Source organism: Calidris pugnax, unplaced genomic scaffold (genome assembly GCF_001431845.1).
Source record: "Calidris pugnax isolate Ruff unplaced genomic scaffold, ASM143184v1 scaffold211, whole genome shotgun sequence".
Taxonomy (NCBI): domain Eukaryota; kingdom Metazoa; phylum Chordata; class Aves; order Charadriiformes; family Scolopacidae; genus Calidris; species Calidris pugnax.
This window is the reverse complement of record NW_015091083.1, coordinates 1,464,971-1,488,403: the sequence shown is the minus strand read 5'-3', so window position 1 is coordinate 1,488,403 and position 23,433 is coordinate 1,464,971. Positions and strand designations below refer to the sequence as shown.

General features: G+C 37.0%; 1 protein-coding gene across 3 annotated transcripts; it reads left to right on the top strand.

The window, feature by feature from the left end:
* Positions 1–837: 837 nt before the first annotated feature.
* On the top strand, positions 838–22,787 carry KMT5B (lysine (K)-specific methyltransferase 5B). 3 transcript variants are annotated; one of them, XM_014957598.1, is made up of 9 exons: positions 838–1,593; positions 2,401–2,548; positions 11,193–11,358; positions 12,653–12,762; positions 14,654–14,820; positions 15,454–15,473; positions 15,645–15,781; positions 18,306–18,502; positions 19,846–22,787. In XM_014957598.1, exons 1-9 carry the CDS (start codon positions 1,434–1,436, stop codon positions 21,312–21,314), a joined length of 2,574 nt encoding a protein of 857 aa, XP_014813084.1. In that variant the 5' UTR covers positions 838–1,433; the 3' UTR covers positions 21,315–22,787. The 3 variants fall into 3 exon arrangements, with proteins under 3 accessions (XP_014813084.1, XP_014813086.1, XP_014813087.1); XM_014957600.1 differs by lacking the exons at positions 838–1,593; positions 2,401–2,548 and adding an exon at positions 7,454–7,489; XM_014957601.1 differs by lacking the exons at positions 838–1,593; positions 2,401–2,548 and having other exon boundaries at positions 11,193–11,293.
* The last annotated feature ends 646 nt before the right edge of the window (positions 22,788–23,433 follow it).

Here is a 23,433-nt window from a genome sequence, read left to right as displayed (position 1 = left end):
ATGATTCTGTTTCACTTTGTCAATAATCTTACTATCCTTCTGTGACAATTCGTAAAAAGTTCTAAAACCTGTAGATTTCTGGATGGTAGTTTTAGTAAGATGTTGAACCAATACATCTGTTAAGTCATTCGTGTACTGTTTTTCTCCATACCTCAGTTATTTGAATCTTTTAAAACAACTTAGTAACCATCTGGCCATAAATGTTTCTCTAACCTTAAATAGCTGTCTGACAGAAATCCAGTATTTTGCTGCTGTTAACTGATTAAAAACAAAACTTCTACAAAAGACACTTATTTCAAAACATCAGTTAGTTTATTGGGAATTTCTTCCACTAGATTGAAGTGCCTGTTACATGATGCCTGTTATCTGTTGTGAGCAGAGTATCAGCACTCTTTTTTTTTAATAATACAAAAAGAAAAGGCACAATTTGTTATTTTATAAGGAAGCTGTAGGGAGGAGGATGAATTAAACCTCAAGTAAATGAATTACTAATGCATAAATGCAATTGTAAAATAGTTGTGTAACTCAGTGTTGTATTTTTTCCTGCAATTTACACAGAGTGAGACACAACTGTGTACAAAATGTTTAGTAGCTTTCTTTTAATGATTTATGCAAAAGGCATGGAGACTGCAGGCAAAAATGAGCATGTGTGTTGCCGGTCATTTATGTACTGCAAAATTTCAGCTCTGCTCATGAATGCACTTATCTAACTTACTGCTGACCCATTGAGCCAAATGTGTTGTGACTGATTTTCTTGTCATATGGAGCAGTAAAAATAGTAGCCCGGGTCCTCTACATCATCATTGAAGGTGATCATTGATCTCTGATTTTTAAATAAAGATTTAACATGTTTTCCCCCAGCCCCATTTCAAAAACTGTTGCTAGTTTTATGGTCGTGAGTTTTTTCAACTGTGTTCGTCTTTACTTCTGGGAGAATGTTTGTATAATGTCATTCTTCGCTGTAGAGTTCCAAATAGGTTACAGATTTTTATTTATTAGGAAATACAATCTTAATTGGGTGTGCATTTGAAAATACTCTATTTTTGGAGTCACATAACTGTGTGTGTATTTATCCATGTGTATGTATGCCTATATAAACACATAGATATACATGTGTGTGTAGTCCAGCTCTCAAAATTCGGTTGTCCTTAGCAATTTATCAGCTTTAGAATTCCGTCTTTGCTTCCAGGTGTGGTTGTAAGCTGTAGGACAGTAATTCACCTCTGGATATCTGTATTTGCAACAGTTCCGTGTACTCGTGCTAATGAACTGCTTTTCTTTTTGTTAACATCTGTGTCTTGCAAACAGTTTCCCAGTAAGTTCTAACCATGTTTGTTTTGCTTCCAGTAGGAATTGGAACTGAAATTATTCATCCACTTCTCCAAGCCTTTTGAAAAGTGACTAAATGCAACTGAGTCAGATTGTCTGGGGGAATGAAGTGGCTGGGAGAATCCAAGAACATGGTGGTGAATGGCAGGAGAAGTGGAAGCAAGTCGTCTAATGACCATGCGCAGAATCAGACCAAATTGCAGCATGCAGGAAAGGAGAACCCGAAGATGGGCAAAAATGGAGTTGAGAGAAGATCAAGCAGATGTATGTAAATTTTTATGCAGCTTAATGTTGTATGTGATTCATCTATCAATTTGCAAGTCAGATATCTGTCTTGTCTTAATTCATGAAGGAGGTCTGCATTATGTTTGTATTTGTTGGCTGCGTTAACTCACTTCAGGATTATAGGTCTCTTCAGATCAGTTTAAAAGTTAAGTGAGAATAACTGAATGTAAGTTAATTTTGAACTGGTATAAGTATAAAATACATGATTGGCATTAAGTGAGAATTAGTGTGATTGGAAGGAAGTGTATAGTATATAATTTGACTTACTAGCCCAGCTTTTGGTGAATGCACATGCAGAAGTAAACCCCATTTTGAATGGTTGCATATATCAGTAGCCTTTATGAAATGGTTTTAAGGAACATGGATTTTTATTTTCACTATTGATCTGGGATGAAGGACTAAATACAAATTCAGAGTAAGTCGTTCATTCAGATTTTAGGAAGATGAGGTTTGAAGTTTTCATAGCTTCATCATGTTTGCAGGTTGGAAATTTTAGAGGCAGACATTATTGAACTGAGTAGTCTGGAAAGATGTTTGTAGTTGGGGAGGGGAAGAGAGAAGGAAACCAAAATTAAAGACACCCATAAAGTATATTCTAAAATGCTTTCTTCATTGACTGCTACGTAAATGAATAAAAGCAAGAATGGAAAAAAATAACTGTGCTCCTGTTTCTTCAGATATTTTATCATCTTCCTTAATTGTTCTATATTTTTTGTCTCCAACCTGAGCATTCTTTAAATATAACATTTTTTAAATGATATCTAATTTATGCTCTCTTATTTGCAGGTAGCGGTGCTTCAGGATTTGAGGGTCAAAGTCGTTATGTGCCTTCCTCTGGAATGTCTGCCAAGGAACTGTGTGAAAATGATGACCTAGCAACTAGTTTGGTTCTTGATCCCTATTTAGGTTTTCAGACACACAAAATGAATACTAGGTAACTTGTCCTTACTTTTTCTAGAAAAGAATCAGTCTTCTTAGTTGATGTAATCAGAGTAAAACCGTGGGATTTCTTGCATGCTTACAAAAGTATGGAAAAAAAAAAAAGGCAATTTGTGAGTAGCTTCTGCCTTTAAAATGGTGTTGCACGTGAGGCTGGAACTGTGAGCTCTAGAGCAGCCTGCGTTTGTAACTCTTTTGTAGGTCTTTCTTTTAGCTCTGTATGTATAAGATAAATTAAAGTGCTTACTGGGAACCTTATTGCCAGGACTGCACATACTTTTGTGCTGTTACGCACCTGTCTGAGTATTTCTGGTCTCAGGGTTTGGTTGTTGCATGCTTCTTCCCATTTCACAGGCGTACTGGTGATGATAAGTATATTCTATAGATCTCTATTAAGCTTTTATTTGCATACAAGATCTTCATTGCTAGCTTAATTGAGAAGTTACATAAAAATGGTAAGTTTCTAAGGAATCATGTGCTTATGGTTGTACAGTAATAAGAGCTGGGTAGCCAGGTAGCACATCATGGGAAACAGGCTGCTCAGTCATTCATGCTGTTGCCATGGCTATTTTTAAAGAAGAGTGTACCTGTGCAGCTTCTCATAACCATACTTCACATAACCAGGGTATTGGCTAAATAGATTTTTGTATGGATGTAATAAGCTGATTGCTTCAAAAATGACCGCTAGATTAATTGGTCTTGCCACGTCACATAAATGGTTACTGGTATAACCTGACAGCGTGAGTTGCACATGAAGCTGCAGCATCGGGGTCCTAATAACCATAAAGACTTACTGCAGAGAGGTTTTTCTTTTTCACTGGAGAGTGAAACATCTGTCTTAGGGGAATGCTTGAGTTCTTCCTGTTCCCTCCGTGCTGTTGGTTACAGCAGCACATTGTGCCCAAACCAGGATCTAGGTACTCTTACATTTCACTTTGGAGTGTCTTTGTATTTCTAGCAGTTAATTGAGCTAAATACATATGTTCAAAAGACTTTTTTGTTTTGTTGGACGAACAGTAGTCTACAGGTTCTGCACAGGTAGTCAATTCTTACGCTTTTTGCTAAGGATGCATTCATGTTTAATAGGTGGAGAAGCTACTTTCATAAATGTTGTTTTCTGCTGATATGTTTTCAACACCTAAAATACCTGTTTAATAATTTGAATCAAAAGACTACACAAAGACTATCATCATGTATACGTATTTCTTCATTTCCCAAACTCAGAGAACAGTTACAGGCAGTCTTCAAGGACAATAGTTAATCACTTTGGAGCACTGTGGGCAATACGTAGGTGAGGCTTACAACCTCTACCAGAAACACATCTTGCCTCTTTCATAATGTCCTGCTGAGCGAGCTTCTATTGTTGCAATGAATGAAAATAAAGACATCAGCATAATTCTTGTTTATCTTTTTGGTACAGCGATGACATCTGCTTGTTACTGTAGCTGTGTCGCTTAGGTTGTCTTCCTTCCATCGAGTAAGCTCTAGTCTTTCTAGAGATTTATTGTTGAGGGAAGGTGCAGGGAAAGCAAATAAGGAAAGGCTAGACCATTTTCAAAATACCAGATGCCAGTACTTACATGATGTAGTAGAAATTAAGATTTACAGCCTACGTTGCATCTTCCGCTTCAGTGCGATGAAGTCATACCAGTTACATAGTTTGTATATTGAGGTATGCTTAAAATAAAGCAGCTGTTTATGAAGGCAAGCAAATATTTCCTGTTCACTTGTTCTGGTTCATGTGAAGACTGTGTGGCAGTGACTGTGCCAGCATTCTGCTTTTGTTGGAAACACAAGAGGGCAGTGACTGTGCCAGCATTCTGCTTTTGTTGTTGGAAACACAAGAGGAGTTTGTATTTTTGCAACTAGCAGCCCAGCGTAAGTTGGTGACCACTTACTGAAGTTATACTTCACCTTACATGTGGAAGCCAAGACTGCATTTTCGTATGTTTAAGTGTCTTCTATATAAGCACTTTCCCTACTTCATGCATTTCTTTAGTTGAAGAATTTGTAAAGACCTCTTGTTTTGCCCAGGGTATGTTGATTCTAAGAAAAAAGCTCATAATATTCTAGTAAAATACCCAGATTATTGTTGGAGCATCTTTGTTTTCCATCTTCTTTATACCGAATTAGGGATCTTATGGTAGAGAGGTGACAAGAACATGATTGTTACTTTTTGGTTTTGGTTTTTTTGGCTGGTTTTGTGTTTTTTTTTTTCCAGGCGCCATAAAAATAAAGTCCTGCAATTCCTGAATACCCTCCGGCTTGGGAATTGGGCTGTTAGCTCTGTATGCTGTCAAGTTGGTAGTGTCTGAAAGTGCTGAAAACTAGTTCTCAAAAGATTACAGTCTGGTTCCCCAGTGAGTTTGTCCGGTATTCCTCTGAAATATCTTCTTGTCAGCAGGATTTTGATGGACAGCATAAAATATAGCTGTGGAAATGTCCTCAGTGGCTTTACCCAATCATCCTCTTGGATTTCCAAGAGAAAGCAGGTTGTTTTCAGAGCTCCTGGTCATTCTTTCATCAAACTGGTAGCTCTTACCTCAACAAAATAGCAGGTTAGCAGTTAATAAAAAAAACACCCCATATATTAGGAAGTATTATCTTGTCAAGTATAGCTGTTCTAAGAGATTTCGTTGCTTCTTGTACAAATCCTTTCTGTGTGTGTGTGTGTGTGTGTGACAAAGGCTATCCTGACTGTAAGATTTACTTAGTCTTGCATGCCTGTCCTTTTTGTAAAAACATAACTGATTTTGCAAGCTATTTGATTGAAGGCTGTCTAACGCTAGAGATAAAAACTGAGACTTGTAAAAAGCCAAATGAATTCTTGCTTATCTTACTATCTCTTATTTTCAGATACTTTTCCCTAGGCTGAGCCCTGAATCTTGAATTTGCATGCCTTAATGGCTGATCCACTCCCTGCTGTCTTGCATAGAAATGTGTTAGTGTATAAATCTTAGACTCCTGATAATACTGCTGCTGTTACCAGTCACTGTTTTTCCCTGGTTCCCTAAAGCACCAGCATCATGCCAGGGAATAATACTGAGAGCAGTTCCGACGTCTGTTTAAGTTTGCAAGTGATTTAGGAAGTTACATGCATTGTAGTCTGTTTCAGGAGGATCTAGGGTTGTTTCATAACTCCATGTTGCTGCTTTTAGTGAAGTTAGGAACTGGTGTGTGGTGCAGGTGGTTTTGTCTGATAATGTGAGACTAAAGGACCAAGCTTTAAGAATTTCCATGTTTTCTGCAGCAAACATGAAGTGTTTGAGAATGATGCACGGGAAGCTGCTTTCTCTTCACACTGCCCCAAGAGCAATTCTTGGCCTTGGTGTAAACTGTCAGTCATTCCTGAACTTGACAGGGTACATTACTCTGTCCCCACTGATCATCAACAACAAAAAAGGCAAAGCAGTTCTATATCATTTGTATTCATGGGTCTGTGCTGAATCTCGTCTGCACTCCTTAGCTCATTTCAATATAATAATTAAAGAGCTCAGTATTCATCTTGGGCTTTGGGGTAGAATAAGTCATGTGGCTTCTGCTAAGTAAAGTTATGCCGCTGTATAGTTCAACTCCAGTGTTGTGGCACTGTGGCACTGTGGAGATACTGGGTTAGTTACACAGCTCTTAGGTGGTGCCATCCTGTTTCAAAATGAAGCTTTTACATTTTTCAGACCTCAGTGTCTGTGTGCTTTCCAACATGATTTTGTTTGACTTTTGTGTAAAATCTGCTTTCTCCATTTTCCTTAATTTCTGCTGATAACTTAATTCAGTAGAGTCCTTTAGCTTGCTCCTGGGTGTCTTCCTTTGCTGTGTGTAATTGCACACAGTGATGGCGTTGGAAGTAACTGTTTTGTTGCTGCTGAATGTTTTGGATTTAAAAGAAAAAAAAATAACCACCAACACACATAGCCCCCACCCCCCAAAAAAAATCCAAACCAGCCACCCCAAAACAACACCCACCACTTTACTCTTACACAGTTTTTCTAGTTGCACCTTTAACTTCAATAAAAAGAGTTACATCTCCAAAAGGTGGATTGGCTTCCATCCAGTCATCATGGTAACTGCAAAATTAAATTTACCATGTGGAATGTCAGAATAGGAGTGAAGAAAAGTGTTGGGGTTTTTTTTTTGGTCCCCCCCTATTTATTTTTTAAAAAGCATTTTTTTGCTAACCATATTAAGGAGAACGAAATTATGCAGCTGTTAGAATATTCTTTACTTCTGTTCTAGGCTGTATTGGAGTTCTGATCACACCAGTGCATGTATAGTTTCAGTTCAAGAAATTTAAGTAACATGGACTACTTTCTTCATTAGAAATGCCCTTTTGAATTTTGGCCTTTAAAGAACATGGTTTTTTCCAGATAGCAACACTGGAGATTAAACACAGAACAAGTTGTTTCATATTAAAGGGTTGGGTGGGGGGAAGCAAAAATGTATGTTAACTAAATAAATACTTTCCACTTACAGAGATGATTTTCAACTCTTGTTGTGCTGTCTTGAATGCTTTACAGCCTTGCAGTTCTAGTTTTTATGCTGAATCTTTGGTCTTAGATGGACAATAACTTGCTGTCTTCCCATAGCCCCTTAAATAAAAATACCATTCAGACTAAGTGCCTGTTAAGAGGCTAATGGGATGCTGTGCTTTGATAAATTCACCCTTCTTGATGTTCTCTAGTCAGAAGTTAAGAAGTAGGTTTAGAAGTAGATCTCATTAGTGTGCACTGGTACACCATACAGAGCTCCGTACTGGATCTCTTGCAGGATCAATTTACCCTTTTTGTTCAAACTCACTGCTCTCAGTGACTGAGACTGAGCAAGGTACTGTGCTTCTCAACTTACCAGAAACTCTCCTTTAACTTCCTTTATAGGCAAGCATCTCACTGACCTTTGGCTTTATACCTTGGAGTTTCAAGATTCTTTAAGTATTCCCGAGGTAAGAGAAACTTGAGAGAGAGAAAGAACTTTGCTTCCCCAAGCCGTTTTCCTGCATCTTCCTTATTGAGACCACCTCGGTTTGCCCTTAACTGGGATAAGATCATCTTCCAGCTGATTCTGAAATTGCAATAGCCATAACTTTTTTTGGATCCTGTTGACCAGGGAAAAATAAATATTTCCTAGTGAAGTGTGAAAAATTTCTATTCTGCAGCTTGTCAGGAACAAGAGCTAGTATTATTTCTTTAAAGATACTGCAATAGCTGGACGTTCTCATTCCTGGCTTACTTTAACCAGCAGACTGTTTTGCAGCAGACTTCCTGTGTTACCTGCCCCCTGAAGCTGTTTGTAGGGTGGCTCAAGGGGTCTGTGTCTGTGAGCAGAATTAAACACCAGTGTCTTGTTCAGTTTCCATGATGGAATCTAATAAAGGTACTGTTCATAAAAGCAAATCAGAAGTCTGGATAAACAATTCTCAGTTGGTTGACTCTCTGTTTAGAGACTGGGTTGGCTGGTTTGTTTTGCTGGTTTTCTTGTGCTCTTTCTATATCTCTTATTTCTCCTCTTTTAACTACTCTCCTATTTTACTGATGCTTAAAGGCCAGTTTCTTTGGCTCAGTTTATATAAATACATTTAACTGTGGGGTCTTTTCAGACTCTCTTCATAGTGGTGCTCAGTCACGTAGACTCTTCCAGGAGATGTGTAAATTTTTTTTCAGTGTCACATGTTGGTTTCCAGCATCTTTCCGTGTACTTGTGGACACTCCTTCCTTTTTTTTTGATTCCTGGTTACCTTTTCTCATCATCTCTTGTCACCACATAAAAAAATATCAGTACAACGTTTTGATGGAGGTGCTGCAGGAGGTCCTGGGTATTAATTTTTTTGAACCTTTGGGTGTCAAGAGTCGGGTTCTTTGAACAACCCAGTTCCTGTTTCGAGTTTGAAATGCCTGGCATACAGCGTCGCATTCATCCCACCTCTCAGTGTTTGTGGTGGGTTACAATCCGTACACCCCCTTCCCACTTCCAGCCTTTTTGGCCTTTTAAAGACTTGGGCACACACTAACCATTCTGCTTCTGATGAATGATATTACATGAGTTTCTGCTAGACCAGCAGCATGGAATGCTTGAGACAAGAACTGGTGAAAACACCTGCTGCATGTAATCCATGGAGGTAGACAGGTGACTTCTAAAGGGTTGGGGACAGGTTCTGAGCTACCTAAGGTAGCTAGTCATACAGCTAGTCAGCATCTGAGGATGGCATGTTGAGAAAGACCTGAAGTATGAGTGTGACTTTGGGGCTATAAGATGTGCTTCTAATTGCTAGAAAATGCAGGGTGTTGATTCTTTTTCTAAAGATCATGAGAGCCACTGTTTGGGCTTAGCATCTGGCCTGATTTTTCTTTTGTCTCCCCCTCCTTAATGTCTGAGTAAGCTCTGTGTGTTACGACTACCAAATGTGGGAGAAGTCTTTCTGGTTTTGGGAAGAGTGGGAGATACTCTTCTTGTAGCTGACTGGCAGGTTGAGGGAGGCTTTGCTGTACTAATAAATAAAAATAATAACAATCATACATCTGTAGTCTGAAGGGAGTTTTCAGCAGCTTGTTAGGCTTTTGGAGGAGATGGGTTAAGTAGATTCTTTAATAAAGAACTTGGTTTGAAACTTCTTGGTGCGGTACGTGCTACAATTCTAAGTGAGCATCTCTTTCTTGACTGACTCTTGTTAGATGTTATCCCAGCAAGAAGAAAACTTACCAAATGTCTTCTCAGAACTTCTTACTGTATCTTCTTCTCTGAAAGCTCACAGATTTATGCTGATAATTTTTGCCATAATCAAAAAGATCTAAAAGGTTGCTTAGTCATTGCCTTACAAGGTTTTTCAGATGGAGAATGTAGAGAACATGTAAAGGCAGTAGCATGGAATGCTGATAACCTGCACTGCTGCCAGAGGTGATACTGCTGTTAGGAGGTCTGTCTTAATTGTATCAGGAGCATAAATACAACATTTTACTTCTAATGAAGCAAATTGAATCCTCATCATTACTAGTTATTTCTGATTAAACTTTTACTGTTTTACAAGGTGAAATAAAATTGGGATGTGTAACAGTTCAGGTATTTTGTTTCCTTCATTTAACTTGCATAGAAGAAACAAATCTTAGTTGGTCATCTGAAAAGAAGTTACTTGAAATGTTCTAAGATGAGGATAAACCAAGTGATATGGTAGTTTAAAAAACAGGGTATTAGTGAGAGAGTTGATGAGGTTTCCTTCCACCAACTTCAGGAATTTATTTCCCCTTGTTCTCTTTAATCAGCAAATACAGGCTTCATTTGGTAAGTAAGAGGAAGTAACATCAGCGTGGTAACACACTGCAAGCAATGTGTAATAGGACTTAGTCTTATGCATTTAATCAAAAGCTCTTGGCTTGTTTAACGTTTGTCGTATGCTGTGTAAGCAAAAGGTGTCAGTTGTAAAAGAAGCTGCAGAAAACTGTTTCTCATGACCCTACAAAATCTTTAATCTTTTCATGTGACGAGTCCGTTAGGGTGTGTCATACACCCACCTCCACCCCAAAATGGAGCATATATGGGTATGTGCTCAGCCAAAGACAATTTGTAGAGATTTGACATAATCTCTAATTAAGTTCTGCTTTCTCTTGGTTTTGCAGCTCAGAAATGGAGCTCCTGCTTCTTGTAGTCATACAGGTTTTTTCTGTAACCAGTTTTTTCCTGTTGTGTATGTGAAGGATGGTATTTCTTAAATCTCAAGCTTTGGGAAGGAAGCAGAATTCTCTGCTAATGTACAGGGGTTTATTTTCATATTTTATCTACTCGTGATATTCAGCTACCTATTTCCCGTAGCCTGTATTTTGGGGAAAAATACTTATCACACTAATTTGTGGAACTTCAGTTTTCTACAGATGTAGTATCTATGATGTGTGTTACTATTTATAGATACTTCTTGTGTAGTCATTAAGATAGGTGTTTTATATGACTGCAAATGTTAAGTTTGCAATCTACATAAACCCGTGGAGTGGATTTGTCAATATAATAAGGTTTTCAGGTGGGCAAAAGTTTATTTAAAATCACTCTTCAAGATAGTTACACTTGTTTCTGTTTTGAAATTTCTTACTCTGTCTTTTCAGTTGTGCTAATTTCCTGTAGTCTGTGAGGCTGTCAAGGGCTTAAATTTAAAATCATATGGTCAGCTACAAAAGGCAGAACTGTGCATAGATCCCTTGACACTGGTATTAAAGTAGGAAACTTACAGCATCCATTGTATTTGTTAGTTTTTTTGGCACATGAGCTTTTAATGATAGTAAATTTATTAGGGAAGTAAGGATGATAACACTTGTATTATATATAGGAGTTCTTTAGCTACTTTGTTTCAAATGAGAAGGTCAAAAACAGTGAAATGATTACTCTGTTTTGTTAATCTTATCAGAGATTTGTTTTATAAATAAATTGTTTTCTCAGCAGAATGGAGGGTTTTAACATTCCAAGTAGCATGCATGGCTTTACCTTACCTCTACCATTATCTCAGAAAATGAGGGCCTGTGATTTGAGTGCATAATAGTCAGTTTCTTTATGCTCGGAGTTAAATATGTTATATGGCTAGCAAAAGAACTGTATGTTGCAAGTAACTGTGAGGAAGAATTGTGACTGAGTAACAGTGAAGACTGGAATAGCTTTATTCTTTATTTCAGATTTCGACCTATTAAAGGAAGGCAAGAAGAACTAAAAGAGGTGATTGAACGTTTCAAGAAAGATGAGCACTTAGAAAAAGCCTTCAAGTCCTTGACGTCAGGTGACTGGGCCCGGCACTATTTTCTTAACAAGAACAAAATGCAGGAAAGGTTGTTCAAGGAACATGTAGGTGTATTTGTAATTAATGTGCTTTTTCAGATGGTTGAAAGGCTAAGAAAATGTAAAAATTTCTTAGGAGTGTAGCAATAGTAAAGGACACTAATCCACTGCTCTGTTACACATTGTTTGTTTGATTGCTTTTTAACAGAAACTTCCTTTGTTTTTTAAAACCCAGCTAGCTTTCCTCCACAACACCACTTTTTTTTTTTAATTATCTTACCATTGCCTTTTATTTAATAGACATGTAGAAAGGAAAATACATTTGCCACTTTTGCTGTTGGCTTAAGTCACAAGCAGAAGAGAAAAGACATACTTCTGAGAGACAGAAGTTTCGATGACTTCTTTCATTCTTCAGAAGGGATTTTCTCCCCCCTCCCCCTTTTTTTGTTTGTTTTTTGTTGGTTGGGGGCTTTTTGTTTGTTTTGGGTTTGGTGGTTTTTTGTTTTTTTTTAACTTACAGTTATTGCAAATCAAATTGTGTGACAAAGGTAAACAGAGAAGCCTTGCTACCTCAAAATACCTCCCTTGCGTTGGGTATAGGGGCTTTATGTGGGAGTGTTATTGGTCTTCCTCCACTTTCCACACCCCAAAGCCACTTTGCATAAAGGTTGTTGCCTCTCAAAATTGTAGGGAAATCATAGTATTTCTTCACTATGGGAGGGGAAAAATAAAAGAAAACTCCTTCAGGAGTGAGTGCATTGTTCTCAGATACAACCAAAAGGAATTTGGCCTACTTTAAAGTGCATCAAATCTAGTAGTGTAGAAAGGTAGGCAGCAATTCCCAAAGTGTTTTTTGAGTAATACAACTGCGCTTTTACTAAAAAGAAGTGATGGAGTAATCCCTGAGTTCAGTAGATTTGTCATAGAAGTAATACATTTTTCAGAACTGGAAAGAATAAAATTGGATCCAGGAAGTTGTTGGGTCTCTGTGGTTCTTAAAGATGCGAGCGGAATTCTTGAATGCAACTACTCAGTGACTTTAAGAAGAAATTACACATTTTTGTTGGTTGGGCCAATTTTATAGCATTCGAGGCATCTTTAAATTTTTTTTAAACTCTTTGAATGTTTTGTTATCCATGGAAGGGTTCCTGCAGGTCACTTTGAAGAAGTAAGTTTAACATAATGTGTATAGCTAAAATTTATAATTAGCAATGCATTTCAGCAAACAACATCGCATTGCAATATCCATTTTTTGTGGTTTTTTTTTGTGTAGTTCACTGACTTTCATTATTTTTATAGAAAGTTCCTTACTGCTTTTGATTTGCTTGTAACAGAAGAGTACTGTTTTCTTTCTTCACAGGTATTTATTTATTTACGAATGTTTGCAACTGACAGTGGGTTTGAGATCCTGCCTTGCAATCGGTATTCTTCTGAGCAAAATGGAGCCAAAATTGTTGCAACAAAAGAATGGTAAGAAATACATGCGTTCTGTTTCTGTCAGTTATTTTGAAAGATTCCAAAAAAGATACTAAAAACGTATGGTTTAGAATTAAAGCTGCAACCAGCGAAATACAAAGTTCTGTATTTCTACTTACAAATTAAGTTTGCTGTCTGTTTTTGCTAAGTACTAAACACACAACACATGCATCTGTAAAATATTCCTTTGTATATTTGGACATAGCCATACCATTTTCAGTATACAAGTTTTTTTAACCTTATTTTCAGTCAGATAATTATTTTCCTATAGTCGTGAATTGTTGGCTGCCTGTGAGAAACACGAACATGTCAAGACTCATTATGCCAGATTTGTTACACAACAAGTAATTGTGGGGAAAATTAGCTTTTCACCTCTCTGAAACTGAAGAGTGCTGTTTGCATGTTTTGATTGTGCAAGATAAATTTCTCCTGGAATCACAAAGTTGGAAGCCCAGTGGCACATTTGAGTCTCATTATATAATAAGTATGACTAGCAGATCCCTGGGTTAATTCAGATTTTAAAATCTATTTTCCCCTCCCCCCATAATTTATATTTGTTTTGCTTTGTGGCAGTACATAGTCATACCAGCACATGTGAGGTGATGACATGCTATTGTGCGTGGGCCAGAATCGAGTGGGTAGACATTACTCTGGCAGCGTAGCCAGTAAGCGTGCTGTTAACTGCGGGGCTACGGCCGTGGTGTGTTGGAGAGTTAAGCTTTAAGAAGGTTGAGGCCAAGTGTGTAGCTCTTCATGACCATAGCTGGAAGTTCCACAACCATGATATAATCAATATTTTTGGGGTTGTTTTTTTTTTTTTAATTTTATTTTTGTTGTTTGAATTTTCCCCTTGGCTGATTGTTTGGAGTATTTAGGTATGTTGGAAATTAATTAACTTTCCATGCTCAAAATCTTGAGTGACCTGAGAGCGAGCAAGGCAGGAGGGCTGCTTCTTAACCCAGCCAATATCTGGAAAACTGTTGAGACTCAAAACTAATAGAGTTCTCGGCACTCTCTATGAAAGGAGAATTTTGCATGTAAAAGGCTTGGCTTCTAGTTTGTGTCCTTTGTGTAAATTTAGTATCTCTATATTCATCTGTGTCAGAGTAATCTGGCCAAAGTTTAAAATGGACACTCTAAAAAGCAGTGGAAACGGTGCCCTTGCAAGGTAACTTCTTCCTAGGCTGAGCATTGAGTACAGTGGCAGATAGGCTGTCTGCACATAATGTCATGGATTTGTTGGCTTTTGTTGGTCGTTTTGTCATCGTCATCCCCTGGCCCACCCTCCAAGTGGTCTATTTCAAGGATCAGTTTGATGCTGAAGAACTACTCGTGACAGAGGAAGACATCTTGTATAAATTGTGGCCTTTTTCTAGTCAATACTGGGCCTTCTTTAAGAAGCCATGGAGCTCTAAGCATCTTCACTATGCTGTGTTTTCCTAGCCAAAGGAAGAAGTATAGGGAATGCAAACAAGAGCAGCTGGAGGAAGTCAAAATCTCTTAAGCACTGATGGGGAGGGACTGTGCACAAATTAAAAAATCTTGCTTTTGGTTTTAACAACTGCAGAAGATGAAGTAATCAACTCCTGCAATTTCTTGCTTGCAGTCTCAGGAAATTGTAGAAACAATGGTGGTAATGTCTGTCAGAATTGATGTAATTGGTTCTATATAGTAGCATAAAAACATTTATTTCCTGTCTGATAAAAGGTCTGTTTGGCCTAATATCCTGTCTCTGACTGAATTAAAACATGAGGTTTATAGGGACTGAGAAATGGTTTACAAAACACTTCCCATTATTGACAACTTTTATTTCTGTGATATAACTTTGTGATTTTGGCATATATATTCTTATTTCTGCTACTCTTTTTTTTTTTTTACACTAAAGGAAACGAAATGATAAAATCGAATTACTTGTGGGCTGTATTGCTGAGCTCTCAGAAATGGAAGAAAACATGCTGCTGAGACATGGGGAAAATGACTTCAGTGTCATGTATTCCACACGGAAAAACTGTGCACAACTGTGGCTTGGTCCTGCTGCATTTATCAATCATGGTGAGTAGTTAAGTATAGGAAGCATGTTAAAGGACATAAGTAGTTCCACTCAGAAGTGTTGTTATAGGTGAGCTGAACATCAGAGAACTTTAGAGAAAATGTCTGAATCGGGCATACTGGATCGAAATCCTGTTGGGATTTTCCCAGACCAGAGCTAATCAGCTGTGAACTGGGAAACTCACAGAAGGCCTAGGCAGTGATGCCTTCTTCCTTTACAGAGACTTTGGAGCTCAATTATAGTGGAGCATATTGTGGGTTAACCTGAATTCTTTGTGAACTTGGTCAACAACAATGTATTTCTTAAGTGAACCTTTTGCACAGAGGTTTATCTGATCCTGTTGCATTTGCATGCTGAAGGAAAAGCAGGTAGGATTTAAGAAAAATCGTATTACCTTCAAGAGGAGGGTAACTGAACATTTGTGATAGCATAGGGAAGGGCTCAGAAACCAAACTGTATGAAAATAGGGATCTTTTGATGTATAGCTTTGTGCAATACTATCATAACTCCCAGTATTTAGTTGAGATTCTACAGTTATTGAAGTCAGAGTGAATCCTTACTTTAGATATCTACAACTATTCATGTTTCAGGTCTTATCAACAGTTAATTGACTTTATCTTTTGGACCTTTTTCAGATTGCAGACCTAACTGTAAGGTAAGCAAGAAAATAAAGTAAATAAATAAAGCACCCCACTTTTTTTTTTTTTTTTTACCTTTGTCCCTACCCCTTTTCCTACCCAACTTTTTTTTTTTTTTTTTTTTTCTTATTCAAACTGTTCAACCTTAATGATTAATTTCCCCCCCTTCCTGTCATCTCCTTCCCCAGTTTGTATCAACGGGCAGAGATACGGCATGTGTGAAAGCTCTAAGAGATATTGAACCTGGAGAAGAAATCTCTTGTTACTATGGAGATGGGTTTTTTGGAGAAAATAATGAATACTGCGAATGTTACACCTGTGAAAGGTATGAATTGATGCAGATAAGTTTCAAATGGAATTAGGCATATTCATGATATCTTTTGTGAAACTGAAAGTCCTTGATTACAAGTACCCAGATTTTGGACACATTGTAATTGCTTCCTGCCTATTTGTTGTAATGATTGTTTTTTTAATGTTGTTACTGAGTGGTCATGTTTCCTGACAGCTCCTGCATCCTCTTATTCTTTTGATGCTCAGTTTTGTAGATAATCCAAAGGTGAATAACAAAAAAGAAATGTTGATTCTTAAAAATATTTGTACTGAATAAAGTAGAATTGGAAGGAAAAGCAGTTGTAGCTGCTACAAGACCATTAGCAACTGGCCCTCAACTTTTGGGGTTTTCTTGGTACTAAAAAAAGCAAATTTCAATAATGTTTTCTGTGTTGACCTGAAGCTCTCCTCTTCTGCTGGGAATGGGCAAAGTAGTTTTCACCATATGTTATTAGAACTTGGGGGGTTGTGGATTCATAAAGATCTGCTGGTTTGGACAGTACTTTCTACGTGTGCAGTTCCAACCTAGTTTCTTCACAAGATCAGTTGAAATAATTCCATAGTTGGATTTTGCCGTGTTAAAACTTACTGTGAGCGTGGAGGCTCGACATTATTTGTGAGCTTTGCTTAGTTCCAGGAGGAACTACGCAGAACATAAACCAGTTCTGTTACTGCTTAACCTAACTGTAGAGAGAAAAATCCTGTAAAGAACAAAATATTAATCATATTAAGAAATAGCTTAGTGCACCTCCATATCAATAGCTTAATAATCCTACCTTCATTTTTACTAGCTAGTTTGGTCACTAACAGTTTATACAATTCAAGGGAAAACTTTCTGGTGTGGACCTCCAAGCTCATAGAATGTCAGTAGATCATTCCAAGGTGAAGGGTACGGTCTCAGATTTATCTGGAGAGCTGCAAGTGAAAATGTGCTTCAGTCCTGGGAGCTGCTTAGTATTGAAGAAATGGGCACCATGATTGTTCTTTCCTTGTTACATGGAGTTACATGTTTCTTTTTGCTCAGGTTTCTTCGATTGTTGATTTTAATGTAATACGGATATACTTTCTCTTTCAGGAAAAACAAATTTTTGGTATCCAGACATTTTCACTTATCTTTCATCTTCGTATTTCAAGTACATGAAAATGTTGTATTTTAAAGCTAACATTTGGGTAGTTCTAACTTTAGGAATCTGCTTTTCAGTCACAAGTCTGTGTTACATCAATCAAATATGAGATGTTTGAATTTAGGGGAGTTGAGCAAGGAAAAATGAGTCCTTACTAACACTGAATCTTCGTACACCACAAAAAAAATCTATAAATGACCCAATTTTGACTATGCTGTAAAGGGTATTGGTTTGTGATGTTAAAATGCTAGACTTCTAAGAATCTGTGGGTACATTTGGGAGCTGTGGGAAGGTTGGCACTGTACAATTCTTTTTCAAGCCTCCAAAAATCATCACCAAGAAAATTTGCATATCTTTACATATGTGCATGTATTCTTTTTAGGTGAGCCTGCTGTTCATGCTGGCTAACTGAGCACCAAAGGTGACCTGTCAGAAGACAATTGTGGTTTTTATGGCACTGTTACTACTTTCTGACCAGAATTGGCTGTTGCTTGTGCAAAGTTCAGTCTAGTATCTTAAGATGCCTGCAACTTGCAGCATTCAAAATAAAACTGAAAGAATGTTCCTTACCAAACAAATATTAGGTTGAGAACAAGTATTGTGTCTGAATATTAATTAACCTCGTGGAGCTTGAGATCTTGTCTGATCTTTTTGGTGCACTTTTGGTTGAGTTTTGTAGATCTTCTTCCAGTACAACACACTGGAATCCAAACTAAAGTTGTCTTCCCTAAATCTGTGAACTGCAGGCATCCTGGATTATTAAAAAGTGTGAAAGCAATCCTGGTAGTAGTGCTTGAAGTGCAAGTAGAGGAATTCTTCATCTTCATGCTTTTCAGTGGTTACTTTAAAAGAAAAATAAAAATAATGAGGTTTGCTCAGCCATTTCATTTTCATGGTAGATACATATTGGACTCTTTCAGTAACAAAGGAACACAGAACTATTTGATAACTTTATTCTTTTTTCTGTGCTTTTCAACTCTTGATGATGCAGTAACAAGCATTGTACCTGAAGCTGGTAATTTTTTACTAGCCTGATGTGATTACAAAAAAATTAAGTTGTTATCTACGCTAATATATAAATAGTATTTCAAACTGTGGTATATAATTTTCACTTGTATAATTTGACTATGAAACGATACTAAAAAAGACATATAAAGCAAGGGACACCTACATTTGTGATTTTTCTTCTTGCAAGAAATAAATGGAAGGTTTTTCTGCACATCTTACTAAAATGAGATAAGTATATAGATCTCTTATTAAAACAGTTCAAAAAATGCTAATAAATTCAGTGGGTATTGGTATGCTTTATCCAAGTATATCTGGGATTGTATATGAAAAGAATTCTAAGTTTATATTAATAGTTACTAATACGTTTTGTTCTCTTTTTCTTTGTAGACGTGGAACTGGTGCTTTTAAATCAAGAGTGGGACTGCCAGCGCCTACTCCTGTGATTAATAGTAAATATGGACTGAGAGAAACAGATAAACGATTGAACAGACTTAAAAAGTTGGGTGATAGCAGCAAAAACTCAGACAGCCAGTCCGTCAGCTCTAACACTGATGCAGATACCACTCAGGAAAAATCTAATGCAAGTAAGTTAAGGGGAAAAGCTTGGAGTGCAGGATGAAAGGTTTCATAAAAAACATGAAAAGCTTTTACTGTGGTGGAATTCCTCTCTTGGTGCTGAGATGCATCTCAGATACCGGTCTCTAAAGCTGTAACTTACTCAGGAATCTGAAGGCAATTTAAATAGCAAATTCAGTTTTCTTTAAGTGTTGCCAGAACAATAGGGGTATATCCTTGTTTTGTTTTATTTATATCAAAAGTAAATAGTCAGTGTCATATTTCTAAACATGTCAGTTAAAGTTCTATCAATAACAAATTTCAAAATACGGTAAACTATCACATGCAGTAGTATGGTTTAGGAAAGAAAACTTACATAGTTTGAGTTATCTGCATTCTCTAGGAAAACAGTTTTAAAATAAATACTCTTAGTAGATCTTGTTAAATAATAATTTCCTTTAGAGATCCTTTTAATTGGACAGCTATTCCATCTCCACATCCAGGACTCATAGTTAGGTACCTGTTCTGAAGTGAAAGTGCACAGTTAGTAGTCTCTAAAGAAATCAGAAGGGATTTTTGTTTCTGATGCTCTTGAGAGGCTTCTCTTTATGGAGTAGTGAGTGTCATTTATTTACTTCCCCTCTCCTCCAGTTTAAGTTACCTATATTTTGCCTAAACTTTGACTTAGCTAGTGAACAGGTTTGGAGCCACGTAAAATATTGTGGTTTCACCTGGTTCCTGTTTACTGCTGTCATTTAAAAAACAAACAAAAAAAACCCCAAAACAACAAAAAAGAAATAAACACTTCCCCAAACCCTTTTGTGATGTCTAATTGCAAAGCTTTAGAGTTGCAGCTTTGCTTGAGCAGACTAAACTCCTTTGCTTACCATATCAGGTGACAAAGAACTGGATATCTGAGTTAGTTAAGGGTTAGTAGTTAAGGAGTTTGGGTTCTTTTTCCTCTCCCTGTAGGGAAAAAAAATCTAGGGTTAATACTAGAATGTGCTGATCCTCAGATTTTGCTAGAATAATACTCAGTAAAAACCGTGGATAATGTGAGATGGATTTAAAAACAAACAAACAAAAAAACCCCATAAAAACCAGTAGAAGAAATTCAGTAAAATCCAAACTTGGTATGTTGGGAGCAGTGAGGGAAGTGTACCCAGAATTTAGGTGTACTTCTGGTGTTTTTGACAATTCCTTTCATGTCTGAGCTGAAAGTTAAGCAGTCTTGCTCCTCCCTGTGTGCTGTCTAGCCTGTTCCACAGATTTTGGTGAAGTGTTTAAAATGAATGAAGTAACTACAGTATTTGGGAGTGGGGAAACTCAGGGTAAAGCAGTGTCATAACAAAACCACTTCTTTCTTTTGCAGCTAACAGAAAATCTTCAATTGGTGTAAAAAAGAACAGCAAAAATAGAACATTAACAAGACAGTCTATATCAAGAATTCCAGCATCATCAAATTCTACCTCATCTAAACTAACTCATATAAATAATTCCAGGGTACCAAAGAGACTGAAAAAGCCTGCAAAGCCTTTACTTTCAAAGATAAAGTTGAGAAATCAGTGCAAAAGGCCAGAGCAAAAGAATGCTTCTAGAAAGCTCGAAATGGGAAATTTAGTTCTTAAAGAGCCTAAAGTAGTTTTGTATAAAAACTTGCCCCTTAAAAAGGATAAAGAATTGGAGGGACCAGTCAAAGTTGCAGTCTCCAGTGGATGCTTAACAAGGCATGCAGCAAGAGAACATAAACTGAATTCTGTGAAAGGTGCTCATGAGCATGGTGATGTACCACCCTGCACATACATAACCAGGAGGTCAATGAGAACAAGAATGAATTTGAAGGAGACCTCTGACATAAAGCTTGAACCAAATAGGTTGGATAGCTATAAGAGTAATTTGACCGGAACGCAATCGGACGTTTTGGAGCAGCAGTCCCATGTGACAAATGAAAATGACGTGGCTCATGGACCATCACATAAAGGGGATATTAGGTGCCAGAAAAATGATGCAGGCGTGTCAAAAAAGAAATCTCGACAAGGAAAACTTGTGAAACCACCGGCAAAAGTAGAAGAAACTGATACTACGCACAATACACCCGTGAAAGATGAAGTACCGGATTTGATCAGTTCTCATTCAGAACTCGGAGAGAGGAATAATGTTGTGGACACGCCTGTTGGCTATAAAGACTGTATCCCTGGGTCTGGTGGCTGCTCTGTTGTAACGTCTGACAATTTTAAAGCAAAAGACAGCTTTAGAACTGCAAAAAGTAAAAAGAAAAGACGAATCACAAGGTATGATGCACAACTTATCCTTGAAAATAGCTCTGGGATTCCTAAACTGACTCTTCGTAGACGCCATGATAGCAGTAGCAAGGCAAATGACCAAGAAAGTGATGGAATGAATTCTTCAAAAATAAGCATCAAATTAAGTAAAGACCATGAAAAAGATAATAATTTATATGTAGCAAAGCTAAATAATGGGTTTAACTCAGGATCTGGCAATAGTTCAACAAAATTAAAAATACAGTTAAAACGAGAGGAAGAAAACCGAGGGACGTACCCTGAGGACCTTCATGAAAATGGTGTGTGTTGTAGTGAAACTCTCTCCCTTTTGGAGTCGAGAATGGAAGTAGATGATTATGGTCACTATGAAGAGGAAACAGCAGATGAATCTTCATCAGAAGAGGATGATGAAGAGGAGGATGACTATGATGATGAATTTGATGACTTTATTCCTCTTCCTCCAGCGAAGAGATTAAGGCTTATTGTTGGCAAGGATTCAATAGATATTGATATTTCTTCCAGGAGGAGAGAAGATCAGTCTTTAAGGCTCAATGCATAAGCTTATAGGTCTTAAACTGACCTGGATGTCATTTTTAAAAAAAAAAAAAAGCAAAAGAAAAAAAAAAAAAAAACAACCACCCTACAACAAAAAAAAACCAACAAAAATTCCATTTGATTATTCCTCAACTGAAGAACTTTCTGAAAAACTTAGTGGCAGCACTTCTTAATTGTTTATTCACCTATCAACATAATATTGTAGAAAGTGTACAGCATACTGACTCTTCTTAAGTCTGATTTGTGCAGATTTTTATTGTACTTTTTAATAGCCTTCTTATGTGCAATTCTGAGTTAGAGGTAATGCTCTGTTGTAAAATAAAGGCTCAAGCAAAGTTATGAAATTGCATCAAATCTTTCCATGCAGGACAATGAGAATACAGTGAGGCTACATAATTATTTTTGATTAGTAAGAGCATTAGTTTGCTCTTACTACATTTGACTAAACAATTTAAAAAAAAATAAATCATAGTAGCAGCATATTAAGGTTTTCTAGTATATGTTAATATCACCAGCAATGATCTACAGCTTTTCGATTTATTTGCTAGATGTTTTTTTTTCCCCCCTCGGAGTTTGTCAGTTTTAACACTGTATGCTGTCCCAGACGTACTGTTTGTGGCCTTTGTTATAGTAGCAAACCGTTGGTTGGAAGTCAAATTGATTTCTTTAAAAAAAGAGGAAAAAAAAAAAAGAAAAGGTGTTGACAATTTGCTGACTTTTTAGTACATTATATGTACAAGGGTAGCAGTATGCAGAATAAAAGTTTGGATATGGTGTATTTATTGCTTGTTATGTAAATTAAACACCTTGTATTTAACACTTTTCAATACTTTTAGATAAAATTGTTCTTTGCAAGAATGATTGGTGCTTATTTTTTCAAGAATTTGCTGTGAAATAATGTGATTACAATGGGCAACATTTATCCAATGAACTGCAGCTATCCTAAATTGGTTCTTCATATTTTTGTTGCACTTGTAAAATGCTACAAGGAATTTAAAGAAAATCTATTCACTTTAACTTATGATAGTTTTATGAAATTAAAAACAACTAAGTCACAGCTTTTGTTCTGTGGTAACCTATAAATTGTTTGTCTTTTAAGAACCAGTTGTAAAAGACTGAAAAAATATGTATATGTTGTAAATATTTGTGTGTTGTGAGAAATTTTGTCATAAGAAATTGAGATAACTTGCCAGGAGGGTTTTTAAGTTTAGAAATACATCCATGCCAATAAAATAGGAAATTGTAAACCTAGTTTTAAACTCTGCATCAGTTGGAGTTCTTTGCTCATACATAGTTCACTTAATACTTCAGAGTCTGCTTTATAACAATGAAGAGCATCAGGGCAATCTTTGGCTCTTTTGGTTTTTAATAAAAGAATGTTAGGAAACTTCTGGGCACAATGAACTTGTTTGTATGTATAAATCGGCTCATTTATAAGCCTTTTCTTTGAAGCAGGTATAAAATGTCATAGTTGGCATAACTGTGTAGCACTTTGGTCTGTCGTATTTGTGTTTTTACTCAACCGTGGATTAAGGTTTGGAGTTTTTGTATCTAGGGGTGTAGAAACAGAAGTTGCCACGTAAAACATGTGCTGTTGGATGAGTTGAATCGCTGTTGGCCGCAAAGTATTTTCATGCCAAGTCCTACACTCTCTACCCAGAAGAGCAAGAGCTTGAGTTACAGGTGACCACTCAGTTGTGGGAGCACTAGTGGAAACGGGCGGGTGAATCTGATCATAATGGTTTGGCCCATCTCTCACCCTCACAGAAATGAAGAATTTTTAGAAAGAAACCCTTCCAAACGCATTTCCATAATTTGCTAGACTGCAGATCAGGTCGTGGAATCTGCCTTCATCTTGGTTCCCTTCTGTATTCTTAGCAGAGAATTAAGTGTAGAATTAAACAATAATACTTGTAATTCTGTTTTTATAACGTCCAGTCTCTCTTAAAGGCCAGCTGTGTCTCATGTACAGAGTGTATATCACTTTTAAAAATGGGTAAGCCTGTAGTAATGCTCAGTTTCTCGTGTCAGACATGTGCTTTTAGTTCACGGAAGACTGAACACAAAAGCTTTGGTGTAAGGTGACACTTTGAGTACTGAGGTGGATTGTTCTGTGGGATTTT